Source organism: Danio aesculapii, chromosome 15, assembly GCF_903798145.1.
Source record: "Danio aesculapii chromosome 15, fDanAes4.1, whole genome shotgun sequence".
NCBI lineage: Eukaryota > Metazoa > Chordata > Actinopteri > Cypriniformes > Danionidae > Danio > Danio aesculapii.
Window position 1 is genome coordinate 3,787,638 of NC_079449.1, and position 21,961 is coordinate 3,809,598.

The 21,961-nt window shown below is 37.0% G+C and overlaps 1 protein-coding gene across 1 annotated transcript in view; it reads left to right on the top strand.

The window, feature by feature from the left end:
• The window catches only part of LOC130241336 (cytoplasmic dynein 2 heavy chain 1), a 230,303-nt gene that overhangs the window by 74,661 nt on the left and 133,681 nt on the right, over nucleotides 1-21,961 (top strand). The window contains exons 35-45 of the mRNA XM_056473046.1: nucleotides 2,743-2,925; nucleotides 5,543-5,766; nucleotides 7,609-7,721; nucleotides 7,821-8,020; nucleotides 10,651-10,915; nucleotides 13,314-13,521; nucleotides 15,631-15,760; nucleotides 16,254-16,409; nucleotides 18,517-18,776; nucleotides 18,938-19,184; nucleotides 21,392-21,543. Coding sequence (XP_056329021.1) covers nucleotides 2,743-2,925; nucleotides 5,543-5,766; nucleotides 7,609-7,721; nucleotides 7,821-8,020; nucleotides 10,651-10,915; nucleotides 13,314-13,521; nucleotides 15,631-15,760; nucleotides 16,254-16,409; nucleotides 18,517-18,776; nucleotides 18,938-19,184; nucleotides 21,392-21,543 — 2,138 coding nt within the window. The remainder of the gene's footprint in view (nucleotides 1-2,742; nucleotides 2,926-5,542; nucleotides 5,767-7,608; nucleotides 7,722-7,820; nucleotides 8,021-10,650; nucleotides 10,916-13,313; nucleotides 13,522-15,630; nucleotides 15,761-16,253; nucleotides 16,410-18,516; nucleotides 18,777-18,937; nucleotides 19,185-21,391; nucleotides 21,544-21,961) is intronic.

Here is a 21,961-nt window from a genome sequence, read left to right on the forward strand (position 1 = left end):
TGGAAATAAAAAACTAGCACAGGCAAAAGACGTAGTATGTGAACAACCCATAGTTAATAGCCTCAGCCATAGTTAATCCAGAGTGTGTGTATGTGTATGTGTATGTGTATGTGTGTATGTGTGTATGTGTGTGTGTGTGTGTGTGTGTGTGTGTGTGTGTGTGTGTGTGTGTGTGTGTGTATTAGCCTCCGTGTACAAGCTTGGAACTTTAAACTAGCGCACAGTTGGCGTAACTTTGTTTAGTTGCAGAAGTTTTGTTGCATGCAGAAACGCGGTGTTGAGAATCCTTGAAGATTAATCAACTTTGATGAATTAAAGCGCGGTTAATAGTGAAATCGGTTAATTGTTGCATATACATATATATCTCCCCAGCTGGGTCAGTTGGCATTTCTGTGTAGAGTTTGTAGGCCGTAGTGTATGTTTGTGAATGAGTGTGTGTGTGTGTGGATGTTTCCCAGTGTTGGGTTGCAGCTGGAAGGGTATCCACTGCATAAAACATATGCTGGATAGGTTGGTTGCTCATTCCACTGTGGCGACCCCAGATTAATAAAGGGACTAAGCCGAAAAGAGAATGAATGAATATATATATCCCTTTGTTGAAGGCTCTAGTTGTTTGTCATTTACGTTGCTTCTAGGATGTCTGCATGTTTCCCTGTTTCAATTATTTTGTTCTTTTATGCATTGTTTTGAACTGTAAATATACCCAGAAGTAGTGCTTAGCCGGAAGTAGTGGACGCCCATTGAAGAAAGAAAAACTACAGTGGTCACTGAAATAACTTGAAACTTAAAATAGTATTGATTAATCAAAGATGACTGAAAATAAACCAATGGAAATCAGATATTTCTTTCAAATGGTGGTTCAACAGAAGCATTAAAAAAGGCAAGCTAATTAAAACGGAGGATACAAACAGTTTTGTCCACATCTGTATAATACTGATCTGTGCAGTCTAATAATACATACAACATATTGAAGCCTCGCTGCTGTTTCACTATTTTCTATAAAATCAGACTTGAAATGTGTGTGATGTCATTAGCATGAACACACAGCACAAGTTCTGTCTCGCTAGCTAAAAGGGCTTTTTCTCTAAATTTGCATATTTTACAATCATTTGGGATAATGTAAGTACATAAGTTAGCAAAATATATAACATCATTCTAATGGTTTTTGCATTTTTAATGACAAATATCTGACATATTGTGCCTTTAAGCTCTATTACTAAGCCAACATGGAATCTGCGCACGCAGAATTCCGCAGATTTTTAGCCCATCATTAATTCTGTTTATTTACTTGAGTAAATGTGTGTAAATCTGTATTTATTCATATATTATTGACTAATATGAAAATATTCATATGATTTATGTACAATGCAGTTTGTACAGTAATAGTTTTTGTCTTTTAGTAGAGATATTATATGAGAGACTTGCTTTGTTCACCAAATAAAGTGAATCTAATTGGATTTGCATTTTAAACATTAAATAAAAGTTCAAAAGATAATATTTTTCATTTCACATATTAAGGTTTTCACACTTAGATAATGCTTGACTATGATAGCAGGTTTGGCATGCTGTCCCGGGAGAGAACCCTGAGCTCAGAGAGATGAGCCCGAGGTTCCCGCCTGGTCAATGAGCATTAGGAGGGATACGAGATCAGGAGTTTCTCGAGTGCCCCCTTTTTCTATATATGCGTTAAGTGCTTGTGACTGTATTACGATTCACTTATGTACATGTTTTTAGACTGTGGGAGGAAGAAAACCCGGACCAGGAGAAAACCCACGCAAACACAGGGAGAACATGCAAACTCCACGCAGGGAGTGCCGACTGGCTCAATTAGAACTTGAACCTGTGGCCTTCTTACTGCGAGGCAGCAGTGCTAACCACTGAGCCACCGTGTTGCCCGATCATGAAAGAGGAGGAGGGAGAAGGGAAAGATGAGGGGGGGGGGGGGGGGGTTCCAAAAACGAAGATAAGGAATGAAGTTTAGGCAGGATATTTATAGTAGTTTTAGAATGATCTGATAGGCTAGCTAATGATTAGCAATGAGGATCAGCTGTAGTCAATCATATCACGTGCTCCTCTCGAAATTTGTTTGTGAAACTTCACTTAGTTATGATACTCCCAAAAGAATTCCGCAGAAATCCACAGATTTTTACCAAAACTCTCCACAGAAATAGCAAAAAAATGTCAGCAGATTCCTTCTGGCCCTAGGTATTACCAATAACAAATTTATTGTTTTAACTGTCAGTTAAAGCAATGCCTTTTCACAGCAGTCAAACAGGTTTAAAGTCCGCATGAACCAGAAGCTGCGACCATGTTTTTTTTTTTGTTAAATTTTTTTTGGAATTGTGTTGCAGTTCCTAGAGAAACAGAATATTAAATGAGAAAACAGTGTGCGTGGCTTGTTTTTTCTACTGCGAGCTGATTGGATGTATGCATTTCATTCAGAAAGATGGGGAAGTGTGTGGGAAAGTAAACTAACCGACTCCTCCTGCTCACCATTTCTGTTTGTTGTCAAAACTGACAGATGGAGGGGTGTGGTACCTCAGACAGACCTAATCCGAGAATTTAACCGAAAACAAACAGGAAGTGCATTTTCAGATTTCAGTTAAAGATTACAAGCGCAAACAATACTTTTTCTCTGATGAAATGGACAGATGAATTGTTCTGCACAAAACCTGCAATGTGAGCTAACAAAAACACTATGGTTAGTTTTGATGTCTATGTACTTTATTCTCTGTGTCTCAGGGTATAGATGTGAAGTCCATGGGCCGGATCTTCGTGGGTCTGGTGAAGTGTGGAGCGTGGGGTTGTTTTGATGAGTTCAATCGTCTAGAGGAGGCTGTTCTCTCTGCCGTCTCCATGCAGATCCAAGACATCCAGAACTCACTGAAGAACCATCGCTCCACCTGCCAGCTGCTCAATAAAGAGGTGATGTTCACACACACACCTTACAAAGTTCATTCATTCATTCATTTTCCTTCGGCTTAGTGTCTTATTTATCAGAGGTCACCACAGCGGAATGAACCACCAACTATTCCGGCATATGTTTTAAACAGCGGATGCCCTTCCAGCTGTAAATCAGTACTGAGAAACACCCACACACTCTTACATTCACACACACTCATACACTACGGCCAATTTAGTTAATCAATTCCCCTATAGCGCATGTGTTTGGACTTTGGGGAAAACTGAAGCACCCAGAGGAAACCCACGCCAACACGGGCAGAACATGCAAACTCCACACAGAAATGCCAACTGACCCAGCTGGGACTCTAACCAGTGACCTTCTTGCTGTTAGGCCACAGTGCTATCCACTGAGCCACTGTGCTGCCATTACAAAGTCAATGTGAACCATTAGTTGGTCACATTGTGTTGACAGTTAAGCCACTGCTAAAAAAAATTGTTTTGGTAATCTTCAATCAGAGTCTGAGCATTTGCTTCTGAGCATTTTCAGTGTTACAGATGTGACATTTACAGTAAAAACTCCAAACATAAGTTCACACAGAAAGTGTATGTTTAGATTATATTGAAACGTCTGTTTATATCTTCCAACACAACTAAGCACAGAGTTATGGGATAAGAAAAAACATCAGTCTGTAAACATGGTTTAAATTTAAAATGAGGAAAATAAACCTGCGTTATAGATGTGACCAAAACAAAGCTAATCAAAAGGATTAGAGTTGGCGCTCTATAGAACAAAAGTCTGTGATTTTATTTTAATTTTCAGTTTTACATTTATAAGGGGAAAAGCTCTGTTATGGATGTGACACATGTGAAATTGGCTCTTGTTTGACTTTGGTAAATCAAATATAATAGTTTGAGAACACTGACAGAGACATTTATTGTATGACAGTACTGTAAAATACTTGCTTTCACAAAAAACGTAGAATGGTTCCCTGTCTTGGTGAAAATGTATTTGTTTTTATGGTAAGTTTGATATTTGCATGGAATTGCTCTTCTGCGTTTGGAGTGGTGGTCCTTTTGTTGACATCAGTTTGACAGCTTCAGACACAATATTTTTACCCACGCCCCTCTTTCTGTTAGTTTGCTACTAAGGAATGATGCGCAAAAAGAGAGGCCCGCCCCTACTCAATATTTCCTTTCAGTTGAAAGTACATCATCACACTGAAATAAACTCTCAGAATGTCTGGTTCACGCACACTTTAAGAGAGTTTTTGGGACTCTGATGTAGGCCTGTCACGATATCTATGTTTTGTTGTGCGATATATTGCACCAAAATATATTGCGATAAATGATATCATTGTCATATTAAGACCATTTGATGCCACTCGTTATATAATGCCAGAATGACAATATAATATATATCACAATGCAAGTACACTCTTCTAAAGAACACATCAGATTTAATTCTTAATAATATTTCATTTGTTTTCTTTTCGGCTTATTCCCTTTATTAATCAGGGGTCGCCACAGCGGAATGAACAGCCAACTTATCCAGCATATGTTTTACACAGCGGATGCTCTTTCAGCCACAACCCCACACTGGGAAACACCCATACACTCTTACATTCACACACATACACTACGGCCAATTTACTTTATTTAGTTTACCCTACCTACAGAGGGTAGTGCATGTCTTTGAACTGTGGGGGAAACGGGAACCCCCGGAGTAAACCTACATGTAAACTCCACACTAAGATACCAACTAACCAAGCCTGGGCTCGAACCAGCGACCTTCTTGCTGTGAGGCGATTATACGACCCACTACACCACTGTGACGGCATATTCTTAAGAATATTTTACTTAATTATAGTGATTTTAACAAATTAATAATCAGGCATTGCAATCAGAATGTGAAAATGTACAGGGTGGGCCATTTATATGGATTCACCTTAATAAAATGGGAATGGTTGGTGATATTAATGTCCTGTTTGTGGAACATTAGTATATGTGAGGAGGCTCATTAAAGAATAAAGTTACGTTAAAACTAAGCACACCATTGTTTTTCTTGTGAAATTCCCAATAAGTTTGATGTGTCACATGACCCTCTTTCTAATGAAAAAACAAAAGTTGGATCCAAGATGGCGGCTTCAAAATGGCCACCATGGTCACCACCCATCTTGAAAAGTTTGCCCCCTCACATATACTAATGTGCCACAAACAGGACGTTAATATCACCAACCATTCCCATTTTATTAAGGTGTATATATATAAATGGCCCACCCTGTACATCTTAAACAAATAAATAATTTTAAATGGTAGCAGAAAAGGTAAAGAGTAACAGAGGCTGCGATATCTGCTAGCAGGTCTATTTCCAGTTGTCAGACACCTACATGAAAATATACTATAGTAATTTATAGTAGATACTATAGTGTTATTACCACACTGACACTGACACCTCCAATGTTGCACAATCAGCTAAATAATGCTTGAATTAGTTTTTAATGTATGGGTGATATATATTGCATCACCAAAAATGATTGAGGTCATGTCCATGTGTCGTGTGATAAGTCCATATATTATTGTGTCAGGACTACTCAGATGTTGTGGTACAGAGTGTTAAAGTGTCTGTGTGTGTTTGCAGGTGGATTTGGACTCGAACTCAGGGATCTTTATCACTATGAATCCAGCGGGAAAAGGATACGGAGGACGACAGAAGTTGCCGGATAATCTGAAGCAGCTCTTCCGACCGGTTGCCATGACGAGTCCTGATAATGAGCTCATCGCTGAGGTCATCCTGTATTCTGAGGGATTTAAGGAAGGAAAGGCACTGGGACGGAAACTTGTGGCTATATTCAATTTGGCCAGGTATATAGAAATTCAACATATAATAATAATGTTGTACTATTAAACATATCAAATGTTTTATAGCATATTTTATTAATATGTGAACTGCTTTTACACTACTATTATTTATATTAATATAAAGTTTTCATTACATTCTTAAATTAAATTTTTTAATGAATTTTATGTTTTACTGAAATGTAAAGGTGGACAACATTGATGATAATCAGAAATATTTCTTGATCAAATCATCATATTAGAATGATACACTACCTGACAAAATTCTTGTCGTCGATCCCAGCTGTAAGAGCAACAAATAATAACATGACTTCTAGTTGATCATTTGTAAAAGTGTCAGAAGGTGGATTTTTCTGCTGAATCATCTGTTGATCTGCATCCCAATCATCACAAATACTGCAGAAGACCTACTGGAACCCACATGGAGCCAAGATTCACACAGAAATCAGTCAAGTTTGGTGAAGGAAAAATCATGGTTTGGGGTTACATTCAGTATGGGGGCGTGCGAGAGATCTGCAGAGTGAATGGCAACATCAACAGCCTGAGGTATCAAGACATTTGTGCTGCCCATTACATTACAAACCACAGGAGAGGGCAAATTCTCCAGCAGGATAGCGCTCCTTCTCATACTTCAGCCTCCACATTAAAGTTCCTAAAAGCAAAGAAGGTCAAGGTGCTCCCGGATTGGCCAGCCCAGTCACCAGACATGAACATTATTGAGCATGTCTGGAGTAAGATGAATTAGGATGCCATGAAGATGAATCCAAAGAGTCTTGATGAACTCTGGGAGTCCTGCAAGAAGGCTTTCTTTGCCATTCCAGATGACTTTATTAATCAGTGATTTGAGTCATTGCAGAGATGTATGGATGCAGTCCTCCAAGCTCATGATGGAGTCAGACACAATATTCATTCTGTTTCCACTGCAGCATGACCACATATTCTATACTGGACATTATTGAAGGTTCAGTGATGAGACTTTAGTCTAAGTAAAGTCAGACCTTACTGTCCTAATCAAATCATCCAAAATCAAGGCATGATCATATTTTATTGTGGTGAAATAAGCGTCATCTAGAGGCCTTTGCCTAACATATAAGCCACTTATGATACCAAATGATCAGCTAGAAGTCAAGTTATTATTTGCTGTTCCTAAAACTTGGATAAGCGACATGACTTTTGTCAGGGAGTGTAGATCATGTGACTAAAGACTGGAGAAATGATGCTGAAAGTTAGGCTTTAATTCACAGGATTAATTTTCATTGTAATGGAGTTTACTTGTTAACAAAGGTTCAGCGGTTAACCAATCACCTACTCCCTAAAATTTATTTAAGGCAGACCAACCCTCTAGCACTGTTCTTCTCGTTCTCTCTTCGTTCTCTCTAACCCATCCTCCCTCTTTCTATTTCCTCGTCTTCCATTCACAATCCTATAACCCTCTCTTCACACTTAGGTTGAATCGGAGGGTTCAATCTCTCTACCAAAATATTACAGAGACGGTACCCCCACTCGGAGTCTCTGGGCATCATCGTACCACTCGATCAACCTACCTACCTGTTCACTGTGTGACTTCCCTTCCCCTTCATCCCACTGTTCTCTTACATCCCCTTCATCCCTACATCCCTACAATAAAGTCTAGCTCAAAGTGTGGGGTGGTCCATGCTGGTGAACAACAAAATCAAATAGAAAACTTATTTTAAATTGGAATAATATTTCACAATATTACTGTATTTGCTTCATATTACTGTATTAGCATAAGACACATGTTGTATTTAATGCTCATCCACAGAACTGAGACATTAAAACTAATCCTGCGCATGATATCTGTGTGAATGTGCGTGCATGTGTGTGCAGGGAGCTGTTGACGCCTCAGCAGCACTATGACTGGGGTTTACGTGCACTGAAGACAGTTCTCAGAGGCTGTGGGAGTTTACTGCAGTTACAGAGACTGAACAACAACAACCCCTGTAAGACACTCACACTCCAACCAATAATCCATAATGCATCCCAGATCTGTTCACATCTGTACCCTCTGTGTGTGTGTGTGTGTGTGTGTGTGGCTGCAGTGAAGGAGAGTGGATTGGTGGTTCAGGCTTTGAGGTTGAACACCATGTCGAAGCTGACGTTTGCTGACAGCTCTCGGTTTGATGCTCTGGTCAGAGATGTGTTTCCTGGAGTGGACTTTAAGGATGTGGAGTACGAGACGCTCAAGTCTGCACTGCTGGCTGTGTATGAAGAAGCACATCTGGAGATCATACCCAGTCAGGTACCTGATTATACACACTACACACTACCTAGGGCCCTTTGAAAGAATCCCTCCCTCCTCAAATTCAATAAGTTTTTTAATAGCTAGTCAAAAAACATTCAGCTGAACTCAAGCAGCAACCTCCCGCTCTCCCTCGGGAAGCCAATACGGAAGTAACTGAAACTGCAATTCATTAAAATTCTGCTAGTCCTGGCTCCATAATAGAGCAAAGTGCAATTGAGCCCACTGTTAGAATGGCCAACTTTACAGCAGAAAAAAAGGTGTTTACAGCCTGGTACAAAGAACGATTTTGGTTCATATAGCTATTATTACCCTCCATGACAACTGTGAGGGGGGTGAATTTTTTTATAACTCATCCATTTCCTTTATATTACGTTATATTAAGTGTGCATAATTAAGGGCGTGGCCACTTGAGTGACAGCTAGGTCTCGCTGGTCGCCGTCACTTCACCTCAGCTGAATCCGGCAGATTAGCCACTGATCTCGGCATATTCATTGTATTTTTGTGTTGTTTTATGTGGCTTTACACAGTTAGTTGCCTTTTGGACTTATTTCTTACAATTATCAGATGATATGGGATGCTGTGTGCATTTAATTGTGCTCACAAACCATTCACGTGGCCTCCATTTCCCATGTGAGTAAAGTTATATACTTGTATACCATCTCTACAAATGTATTTGTTTTATTTAAGATCATTTATCATTAATATTTTTCTTTAGACCCGTAAAGCACTCCAGAATGTGACAGATTGATTAGCTGTAGGCTCTAGAACAGTCATCTGAAGCGTTGTCATACATTGTTATGCCTGGAGTTCATCAATAGTCTTGCATTTACTAACACAGACTATATCTGAAGTGTTTGGAAGTCATTCGCGTTTTCCTCCTGTAGAAAAATGTCATAAGAACAATGTTTAGTGGCTCAATGTATGACTACAGTGTTTTTAAAAGTCTAAACACTTCATTGATGTAGTGAACAGCCAAGCACATGTGGTCAGAACACAAACGAGTCGCAGGTAATAAAGTATCAAGCGTTTCTCCCAAAGTAAAGTCTGTCTGCCAGGTCTAAGCAAAGTGCCAGCAGGTGTCTGTAGCTCCGCTCACTCTCCGCCTCTTTGCCCTTGTTTGGTATCCCGCCGTGGGTGTGATGACGCGCGAACAAAATGGCGACGGTTGGCCGCGCCTACTTGTAGCTTCTTTTGCAGTGTTCAGAAACCTATGGGTGACGTCACGGTTACTCCGTCCATATATTTTACAGTCTATGGTTGAACTACAGATTATTTATTCTTTTTTTAAAATAATAATTTGCTTGTATAATATTATTTTATTTCTTTATAAACATTTTTCATTAGCACAAATGTTTACTTCAACTTTGCATTAATGTACTGTATTAACCTTATTAAGGTTTTTTTGAAGGCCTGTTCAGATTTTAATATTTATAAAATCTTTTAGGTTTGCGCCCGCAACAATTGGGCGGGGCTTAAGTTTCGTATCCACATCACGCCGAAACGGCTAAAGACTCATTATCAAGATGATTCATTTGAAGCACTACGAGTCAACTCTTTTATAAATGAATCAATAGTTTGAAACACTGTGCACTTTCAGATTTAAGCCTTAGCTGGATATTTCACTTCACTTAGAGCTGTGTTACACACTACATGGAAGGTTAGTTTCAAAAACGCATAATAGGGGCTCTTTAAATAATATTAATAATGAAACCACATTTCTAACCAATTAAATTATTGATACTTTTTATTTTTAAAATAAAAGACTTTTTTGGAATGGTTAAATAATTTTTTATTAAAATTAAATCAGTTGTATGCCCCCCAACCCCCTAAAATCTATTTTGTTAAATTATTTTTAAATCCATTTAAATTTTATATAATTAAAAAGCATGTCTAATCAAGATTTTTTTTTATTTGCAAATTCAGTGATTTATTACCACATTGCAGCATTTAAGACCTTTTTTCAGGAATTTGTTGTTGTCTGTGTTAATTTACCTTGATTTATGATATAACACAATAAAAAGCAGTGGCATTAAAAAAGGCATAAGATGATTAGACATTTATAAAGCGAGCGATTGCTTCATATTTGACATTTCTGTACAGAGAGGTCCCTTTTTGATCTTCTATTGGTTGAGCATCCACGTGCAGATTTATCAGAGAATAGTCAGGCAGGCAATAGTCAAACAGGGTGATCCAAAGCTTCCAGCTGTGTATATGTGTGTAATTGGGGGGAATCAGGAACTGGTGTGTCTGAGGTGCATGATGGGAGTTGTAGTTTATTAAAGTGGTATATGTGTAGTTCTCCAGCGATCTGCATAGGCTAGATCGCTGGTGATCGTGACAGCAGCTAGTTCACCAAGCTTGAAATTTGTAATGCTTCGACTTTGGAGCTTGCGTTTCTGGTCTGCCGCATTCATGCACTGAAAGAAATTATTCATTGGATAAATTTATAAAAAAAAATTTTTAGGGTAAATGGTTGCAAACAATTTATATAGGCTGAATTTAAAGAAACAAATCAAGATGAACATTACTACATTTAATTAGTTTTTTCAAATTCAGCACATATAAATTGTTTAGTAAATCCAAACATTTAGCAAATCCGATGAATAATATTTTGTGTGTGTGTGCAGCTGAAGAAGGCGGTGGAGTTGTACGAGCAGCTCCGTCAGAGGATGGGTGTGGTGGTGGTCGGGCCCAGCGGCGCAGGAAAGTCCACTCTCTGGCGGATGCTGAGGGCGGCACTGGGAAAGACGGGGCGACTGGTCAAACAGTACACCATGAACCCCAAAGCCATGCCACGCCAGCAGCTCCTGGGACACATCGACATGGACACAAGAGAGTGGTCTGACGGGGTCTTGACATCCTCCGCAAGACAGGTGGTGCGAGAGCCTCAGGGTGAGGAGAGAGACACACACCAATAAACACAATAACACGGCATACACATAAACATACAGATTGTTTTTAATTATTACTATTATTTTTTTTATTGTGATTAAAATCCAGTCAACACTGACTTGCCACTGGTCATCAATAAACACAAGATGTAAATGTTTTGAAACATGCCAAATGTAGAAATTTATTTCCAGGAAAGAAAATATACAAAAAGTCAGACAGCTCATAACAGCTGTATTCAAATGACAGCTAGCAATTTCACTTCTTTTTGGTTTGCTATAACTGGCACAATAACAAGAAATGTTATGAAATGTTCACATCTATTTAAAAATGTGACTGTGACGCACAATTGACTGAAATACATTGAGGTCAGAGTTGGGACTGTGAGTTTTCCACCTCTAAATATGTCTGGAATGCAGATTAAGGGGTCATTGAGACAAAATGCGAGATGCAGTACTCAGTAACGTTTGTTTTTAAAGCACCGCCTATGTGGAATAATAGAGTTGTCATGTCAACTTGCTTGTTTCTTCTGATTGGTCCACTGCTTTGGGACATTGATGAGCAGAATGCATGTCAAAGTTCTGTTAACTTGTCATGGGGTCTAAAAAAACGCAGTGCTCATGTGCACTGCAAATGATGGGAGATGTTTAATAAACAATCATGCACTTTTCAAGAAAATCACGGTCGCATGTTTACATTGTAAAACAATAGAAAAAAATTACGCTGGAATACTGAAAACAGTAAAACACTAAATACACACATCAACACTGTAACACTAGTGAATTATGATTTTTAATACATTTAATAATATGAATAATCAAATAATTATTTAAAATGTGATTAATATTAAAAATGACTATTGTTATTATGTTTTATTAGTATTACAAAAAATAGTGAACAAACTGATGCAAAATGTGCTTTGTGTTTTGCTGTTGTTGTTATTAGAAACATTTTTGTTAATTCTTTGGGAAATCATTGAAAATGCTTGAATTTTAATTGGCTGATTTTAAGGTTTGAAAATTGCTTAGATTTTGGATAAAGTGCTTGAAAAAGCAATTGTGTTGGTTTCATCATAATTTATCTCAATAAGGTAATAATTATTACCTATTTAAATAGAATAGAATAAATAGGTTTGCTTTGCATAAAATGAAAACTCTGGAATCTGATCATGTGCATGTAGTCTTTTTTTTTTCTCCACCTTTGAATGCTTTAACAAATAGGATCTGACATACAGTAATGTGATGAAGTATGTATATTAATGTAAATATACAGTTGAAGTCAAAATTATTAGCCCCCCTGAATTATTAGCCCTGTTTATTTTTTTCCCCCAATTTCTGTTTAACGGAGAGAAGATTTCTTCAACACATTTCTAAATATAATAGTTTTAATAACTCATTTCTAATCACTGATTTATTTTATCTTTGCCATGATGACAGTAAATAATATTTGACTAGATATTCTTCAAGGCATTTCTATACAGCTTAAAGTGACATTTAAAGGCTTAATTAGGTTAACTAGGCAGGTTAGGGTAATTAGGCAAGTTATTGTATAACGATGGTTTGTTCTGTAGACTATCAAAAAATATAGCTTAAAAGGGCTAAAGATTTTGACCTTAAAATAGTGTTTAAAAAATTTAAAACTGCTTTTATTCTATCTGAAATTAAACAAATAAGACTTTCTCCAGAAGAAAAAATATTATCAGACATACTGTGAAAATTTCCTTGCTCTGTTAAACATCATTTGGGAAATATTTAAAATAGAAAAAAATTAAAAGTTGTTATTATGTTTTTATTCTTATTATTACAAAAAATAGTGAACAAACTGATGCAAAATGTGCTTTGTGTTTTGCTGTTGTTGTTATTAGAAACATTTTTGTTAATTCTTTGGGAAATCATTGAAAATGCTTGAATTTTAATTGGCTGATTTTAAGGTTTGAAAATTGCTTAGATTTTGGATAAAGTGCTTGAAAAAGCAATTATGTTGGTTTCATAATAATTTATCTCAATTAAATAGGTAATAATTATTAACTATTTAAATAGAATAAAATAAATAGGTTTGCTTGGCATAAAATGAAAACTCTGGAATCTGATCATGTGTGTGTAGTCTTATTTTTTCCACCCTTTGAATGCTTTATCAAATAGGATCTGACATAGTGTGATGAAGTATGTATATTAATGTAAATATATATTTTGCCAAACTTGTGCTGGAAAAGTTTGTAAAGTGCTTCAATTTGACTTCTGAAAGTGTGTAAGAATCAAGAAGATATTGATACAGAATTCAGAGCACTAATAAAGCAGTCTAGACTGATTACATAGAATCTACATATGCACTTGAGTCTGCATTTGTCACTTTTATATTGACAGACATCACAATCAAAGAGTCTGTGCTCTTTCTCTTTCAGAGGTGAGCTCCTGGATTATATGTGATGGAGACATTGATCCTGAGTGGATTGAGTCCTTAAACTCTGTCCTGGATGATAACCGCTTACTGACCATGCCCAGTGGTGAGAGGATTCAGTTTGGCCCCAACGTCAACTTCCTGTTCGAGACCCACGATCTGAGCTGCGCTTCACCAGCCACCATCTCCCGCATGGGCATGATCTTCCTCAGGTGATGCTCATGCACACAAAACAGCCAGTAATGCAGCTTCAGTCAAACTAAAGCCAATTAGCTCTTAGAATGCACATTGTTTTCAAGTGTCAGCATGCACATATATATAGCTCTAGCATTTGACAAAGGAGAACTTCCAGAATCACTCCCAGTTCAGTGCTGGATTCAGCTAAAAACTCCTCAGAGAAGGAGCAGCTCCAACAAGCAGAAGCTGTGGATTGTGAGCCACAACCTGTAAGTGTTTTTATTTGTTAACATTGATGTATGACATGCACAGTGTCTAGTGTTAATGGTATGTTTTAGCAAGGATGTAAACAAGGGGAAATGCTGTTTGGCACCGCTTAAAATTTAGCTACAAATTCATAATTATCAGTCAAACTGCTGTAAACAGCCACAATCTTCAGCAGCGCTGCAGTGTCTCTCTATGCGGACGCTTTCCCTGTGTTCTACATCTCAAATAACCAACTCACAAAAGATATGTGAACGTTTTATATTACTTACACATGCTTATTCCAGATATGTGAAAGATATATATGTATTGCGTTGTTCAGGATAGCTCGCCTAACTTACATGGGTCGCGTCCCACATCTCCTGTTTTATTCTCCTGTCAACAGCTTCGAAAATAGCTTAATCCGAGCATCAGAGAAAAATACAAATAAACATCTGCCCCGCTCACATGCAGTTCTTGTGTTATATGCGTCTACAGACTGTTTAAATAAACACACACACACACACACACACAAAATGGTGATTCTCTCTTAAAGGAGCCACACCCTATTTTCACTCGTTACAGACACTTGTCAGATATTATTTAAGAGAGCAGGCATGAGGTTCATCCTTTTCATTTCTGTTTGATTAAGGCTCAAACAGATACAGCTACTCTGACTGACTGTATTTACACAGCAGAATCAATGCGCATGCTTGTGGAGGCATGACACTTTACTGGTGACGTGGAGCCGATCTCTTGAGGGTGGGCCTTTTAGAAAAACTAGGAAATTTGACAGGGGTTTTCATGTTAGCTGAGTAGCTGTATATAATCAAAGTCAGATATATGACAAAAATAATGTGATTTTCTACAAATAAAGCATGAGCACACATTGCTTTGCATCTTATAAACACAACCAAGCCTTAAAAATACATTCTGGAATAACACAGTTTCTGTAAATTTGGTTGTTGTTGTTGTTGTTTTTTGGTAAATTCAGAAACTGTATTTTTTACAGTTTTTGCTTTTATTATTTTGTATTTTTGCAGTTTTCATTTACTCTTGTTTTTTTTTAAATATTGTAAATCAGTTTAAATTATTTATTAAATAAGTAAAAACGAATTTTTTTAATTAAAAGGTAACTTCTTTAAGATTTTTTTTTGTTTATATGTGCGTGCATGCGTGCGTGCGTGCGTGTGTGTGTGCAGTTGAAGTCATAATTATTATTAGCCCCCCTGAGTTATTAGCCCCCTGTTTATTTTTTTTCCCCAATTTCTGTTTAACAGAGAGCAGATTTATTCAACATATTTCTACACATAATAGTTTTAATAACTCATCTCTAATAACTGATTTATTTTCTTTTTGCCATGATGACAGTAAATAATATTTGACTAGATATTCTTCAAGACACTTCTATACAGCTTAAAGAGACATTTAAAGGCTTAACTAGGTTAATTAGGTTAACTAGGCAGGTTAGGGTAATTAGGCAAGTTATTGTATAATGATGGTTTGTTCTGTAGACTATCGAAAAAATATATATCTTAAAGGGGCTAATAATATTGACCTTAAAATGACTTTTAAAAAATTAAAAACTGCTTTTATTATAGCCGAAACTTTTGTTTTTACGATTACATTTTTTCTTAGATTTTTTTTTCATTTATATTATTGAAATCTGATTTGTAAAATTTTTACCTGAATTTTCACAATTATGTTTGTTTTGACAGATTTTTTGGGGGCATTTTTCATTTAATTCTTTTTTATTTTTGGCATTTTATTTCAGTTAAATTCTTGTAAAAATAAATAAATACACAAATATTGTAGCTTTAACTTATTTCATTTATTTACATTGCTTAAATGTATTTTATTATTGTAATGCAGTATTTTCAGATTGTGTGTGTGTGTTGCAGTGATGAAGACACTGATGTTGGCTCTCTGGTGAAGTCGTGGCTGAAGCGTGAGGATGAGGACTGCAGGATGAATCTGGAGAACTGGCTCAATGATTATTTCCACAGAGCTCTGGAGTGGGTCCTCAAACAGGTGCTTTCCTAAAGTCCATATGAACCGGAAGAGACTTTTATTTCTGTATGTTGATGAACTTTCATCTGAATTCCCTAGTACTAAACTAACAATAATATGGGCGGGGTTAAGAATATGAATATACTGTTGCTATGAAAACACTCAAGTTGGCATTAACAAAAGGACCGCAGATGCTCAGACTTTGATTGAAGATTATCTTGCATGCATAGATTGAACTTGCACAGATTAGTAATTCAGATTAATAATATAAATAGTTGTTGGGCTCCTCCCCATCTCTCTTATTGTTTGGAGTGTCTTGCTGATTAGTTTACGCTGATAAATAATTCAGTTGGAGAACTTCATATTTATATTTCATATTTATGTTTTTTTTTTATTCATGAGTCTTCTATAAGTCAGCATTGTAACAATACGCATGGTATAAAAGAAAAAACAGCTTGTCCAAAAGAAGTTTGGTTCTTCACCGCCTCATAAATCCTTGTGTCTCTCCCTCCAGAGTGATTTTGTGGTGGACACCAGTCTGGTTGGGACAGTGCTGAACGGTTTGTCTCATCTGAGTGGTGTCAGGGAGAGAGGAGAGTTCATCGTTGGCCTCATCCGCGGTTTAGGAGGAAACCTCACACTCAGATGCCGACAGGACTTCGCCAAGGAGGTCAGAGCCGCATGGGATTGTGGGAAACATCATTTTGTGCCTACTCAGTCATAAAATTAAGAAGCCTCTCCTTTTATGTTAACACTGAGGAGCGGTCATGATTTAAAAAGGGCCATTTTATTTAGAGTAGTAGCAGTGAAAGTTTGATGTCTCTTCGGATTTCTTACACCATAAAAATGATAGTTCAGATTTATAATTATTATTACATGAATAAATCAACAAGTGTTCGTTTTTACATAAATAATTTTTTCTTTTGATTTTCCTAGTATTTTAATTCATTAAGAATTTTAAAATAAATTAATAAACATTTTTTTGTTTACTCTTAATAATTTCAATAATGGTTTTTGTTTTACTAATTTATTTATATTTTATATTCATCTCTAAAGATGTTGAGGATGAATTTTTTTATTGAAATATATGTGCACAATAAATAAATGCACAACTATGTTTTTAAAGATTCTCCATTATTTGTATTATTATTTTGCAATGCAGTTTTAGTATTAAATGTTTTTAACAATTGTACATTTATTAACCTTTTTATTAATTAAAATTAATGACTTTTTAACATTGTAATTAAGTTTGATTATTGATTCAGATTTTTTTTTTTTTATTATTAATAAACAAACTTTTTGTACATTTACACTTTGTATTAATTTCATTAATAATTTGAATTCCTTTTTATTTTAATAATTTATTTGCTTTTTATTCTCTTCTATAAAGCTGTTGAGGATAAAAAAAACAATCCAATTTTTTTTAAATCAAAATACATTTATAGTATTTAATTAATTTAATATTTAAAATATGCATAAATGCACAACTGTTTTTAAAGATTCTTCATTATTTTTTGCAGTTTGAGCATTAATTTAATTCATTTAACAACTGTGAATATATTAACCTTTTTATTTATTAAAATTAATGACTTTTTTGCTTTTTAATTTAGTTTTATTATTGATTTAGATTTTATATTTACTCTTTTCAAAAATTTCAATAATTATTTGAATCCTGTTAGATTTTTTTAACTCATTTATTTACCTTTTTATGCTCTTCTATAAAGCTGTTTAGCATTCAAATAGTGTTTGATCAAAATATATTTTTAGTATTTAATTAATTAGATTTTTTTTAAAAACATACATAAATGCCCTTCCAGCTGCAACCCGGCACTGGGAAACACCCATACACTCTTGCATTCACACTCATACACTACGGCCAATTTAGTTTATTCAATTCCCCTATAGCGCATGTGTTTGGACTGTGGGGGAACCCGGAGCACCTGAAGGAAACCCACACCAACACTGGGAGAACATGCAAACTCCACACAGAAATGCCAACTGACCCAGTCGGGACTCGAACCAGTGACCTTCATGCTGTGAAGTGATTGTGTTGCCCACTAAGCCATTGTGACGCTATTTGATTAATATATATTTTTACGTTTATTATTAATTTATTTAATAACTTTTTAATTGATAATAAAAATAAAGTACATTTTAGCTTTATAATTAAGTTTGATTATTAATATCTATTTTTAAAATTTTATATAATTTATTCATTCATTCATTCATTCATTTTCTTTTCGGCTTAGTCCCTTTATTAATCTGGGGTCACCACAGCGGAATGAACCGCCAACTTATCCAGCATATGTTTTACGCAGTGGATGCCCTTCCAGCTGCAACCCATCACTGGGAAACACTCATACACGCTCATTCACACTCATACGCTACTGACAATTTAGCTTACCCAATTCACTTATACCACATGTCTTTGTACTTGTGGGGGAAACCGGAGCACCCAGAGGAAACCCAAACCCACATGGGGTTCCACCTGACCCAGCCGGGCCTCGAACCAGCGACCTTCTTGCTGTGAGGCTATTGTTTACTCACTGCACCACCATGCTGCCTCTAGATTAATTTATTTTATTTTATTACCTTTTTGCATTCAAACTTTTAATTGTTTAGCATTTAAATACTATGAAAAAACCTAAATAAACAGTAAATAATTAGAAATTAAACTAAATTAAAACGAGCTCATGTTTGTCATGTCATATTCATGTTTGTTTTTCAAGTATCAGGTCTACAGTAATGTGCTCATGCTATTGTGAATGTGTGTGCAGGTTCTGAGCTGGGCGAGAGAAAGCCCTCCTGACCCCCGGAAGCCTCTGGACACATACTATGATCCAGCGTCTGGTCGTCTGTGTGTGTATGAGCTGCAAAGAGGAGAGAGTGTGTGTGAGGAGGAGCTCAGTGACCCTCACAATTTGCCAGTCATTCACACACCGGACACACAGCGCAGCCTTCACAGCTTCAGCCCGTGGCTCTCGGCCAATCACAGACAGCCATTCCTGCTGGTGGGACCTGAGGGATGTGGGAAAGGGTAACACACATATTCAGATCTCATATATATATATACACACAGTTGAAGTCACAATTATTGGCCCTCCTGTGTAAATGTTTCCCTAAACATTATATTTAGTAATGAAACACTCAAAGCTCTGCATGCAATGATTAATACGTGTGTGTGTGTGTGTGTGTCAGGATGCTCCTGCGCTGTGCGTTCTCTCAGCTTCGCTCCACTCAGGTGTCTGTGGTTCACTGCAGCGCTCAGACCTCCTCTCGTCACGTCCTGCAGAAGCTCCAGCACACGTGTCTGCTCATCAGCTCCAACACGGGCCGCGTCTACCGGCCCAAAGACTGCGAGAGGCTGCTGCTCTACCTCAAAGACATCAACCTACCCAAACCTGACAAATGGGGCACCAGCAACCTCATCGCCTTCCTGCAGCAGGTCACATCTTGATCATTTGACATCTAAATGTGTTCATCTATCAGACACTTTTATCCAAAACACTTACAAATGAGGATAAACAAGCACTTTAACTCACCAGAGAGCAGCAATATATAGACTAAATTGGTTTAAAAGTATATATGTATTATTCACTCATTCATTCATTCATTTTCTTTTCGGCTTAGTCCCTTTATTAATCCGAGGTCGCCACAGTGGAATGAACTGCCAACTTATCCAGCACATTTTTACACAGCGGATGCCCTTCCAGCCGCAACCCATCTCTAGGAAACATCCACACTCATACACTACAGACAATTTAGTCTACCCAATTCACCTGTACGACATGTCTTTGGACTGTGGGGGAAACCGGAGCACCCGGAGGAAACCCACGTGAATGCAGGGAGAACATGCAAACTCCACACAGAAACGCCAACTGACCCAGTCGAGGCTCAAACCAGCATCCTTCTTGCTGTGAGGCAACAGCACTGCGCCACTGCGTCGCCATATATGTATTAGTACTATCAAATGATTAATTGCATCCAAGTAAACTTCTATTTACGTATTCTAAAAATGTGTGCTGTGTATAGCTATGGATATACAGCGGAGCAAATAAGTATTGAACACGTCACCATTTTTCTCAGAAAACATATTTCTAAAGCTGCCGTCGACTTGATATTTTCACCGGATGTTGATAACAACCAAAGAAATCCATATATGCAAAGGAAACAATTCTAATTAGTTTACAAATGAAGTTATCAGTGTTGGGCAGTAGCGTTCCATTTCTCAGTAGCGTGGCAGTAGCGTCGCTAATTTCTAAATCAAATAGCTTTTCAGTAGCGAAGCTATTTTTTTAGTCAAGTAGCGCAGTGGTGTCCACACAAGCTACATTTACCGATCGCAGATCAATAAGTGACAGCAACAACATTCACAGAGCTGTAAAGCCGGTGTCTAGCCGATGAAAGTAAATCTATATGATGGCGAGAACGACGATTTCTTCTTCCTCCTGTTTTATGGTGTTCGACAACAAAGTTTTTGGTGCGTTACTGCCACCTCTGGTTGGCGATGTTACCAACTGAAACTTGCTTGATGGAAAAATGACTGAGGGAGAGGAGTTATTTCTGAAGCAGGATTCCTTGTGACCATACCTCGAGAAGTACATGTTAAGATGCAATAACTTAATTTCTGATGCTGTGCTTCTGATGCTTAATTTCTGATATAATGCTTATTCCAAAATATATCCCTTTACTGTAAATTACTATAGTATTTTAAATGTTTAACAGCTGATTTTATTGGATTTTTTGTTTTAGCTGTTATATACTATAATTTGTTTCTGTTTAGTAGAGCATATTATTTACAGTAAATAACAGACCTAATATGCCTCATGTTTCATTGACAGTTTTATTGATCACTAAGATATGATTAACTTGGATTTAAGTTGCTTCGATTTAAAAATGAATATTGTAAAAATAGCTTAGATGTAGCCATGTAGCTTTTAGCTTAGATTGCTACATTTTACAGGGGGTAGCTTTTAGTATAGTTAAGCTACATTTTAAGTAGAGTAGCTAATAGCTTAGCTCACTACATTTTTCAAGTAGCTTGCTCAAAACTGGAAGTTATGTTATTAAAATGAAATGACACAGGAAAAAAGTATTGAACACATGAAGAAAGGGAGGTGTATTTCGCCAGTGAAAGCCCGGACAGCAGCTCTCTCAGTAGTTCTTCAGCAACCTTCTGCCCTTCCTCAGTGTAAATGAATATCAGCTGCTTCAGTCCAACATCTACATTAGCAAGAGGATGAAGATGAAACCAGGGTGGACATTTCAGCAAGACAGTGATCCAAAACACAGCCAAGGAAACTCTTAAATGCTTTCAGAGAAAGAAAAAAAAAAAAAAAGCTGTAGAATGGCCCAACCAATCGCCTGAAGCAAATCCAATAGAAAATACAAAATAAAGCTCAGATTTGATAGACGAGACCCACAGAAGCATCCAGATTTTTACACTTTGTTGAAGTCTGTGAGAAACTCACACCTGAGCAATGCATGAGACTTCATTCTCCATATGAGAGGCGTCTTTAAGCAGCCAGCACCAATGTATACAAGTGTTAATAAGAAAGTGTCTGGGGCTTATGGAGAGGATATATAAAGCCATACATTGTTTTTAGTGCAAATCAAGGTCTGTTGTTTTAGTTTCTCACATTATTTCCGCAGGTGTTGACGTATCAGGGCTTCTATGATGAGAATCTGGAGTGGGTCGGGCTGGAGAATATTCAGATCGTGGCCTCCATGTCAGCAGGTGGAGCGGTGGGACGACACACACTCACCTCACGCTTCACCTCTATTGTTCGCATCTGCACTATTGAGTGAGTGGCAGTGCTTGTTTACTTAGCTATGGTAAAGAATATTAATATTATTGCATTTCTTTACATTTTGGCTTATTTTATATGTTGCCATTTTTTTTTTTCACCAGAAGTCTGCATCTCATGATTCAGACCTTTCTGTTGTAGGAATATAAATTTATATTATCTATCTATATATATATATATATATATATATATATATATCTATATATATATATATAACTGGTGCGACAGACCCTAAAATGTCTTGGTTTTTCTGAGCCCTGACTGTCTCCAAAGTAATGCAAATTGTCAGTTTCACAGCATGGCTGTGTCTATTGTTTTCTCTTTTCGGTCAACTGGTCAGACAGGACTGGTCTCCAGAACATCATTTTGCACACTGTTTTCTGCCTTTGTCTTAGGGTGAAACTTTCAGTTCTAA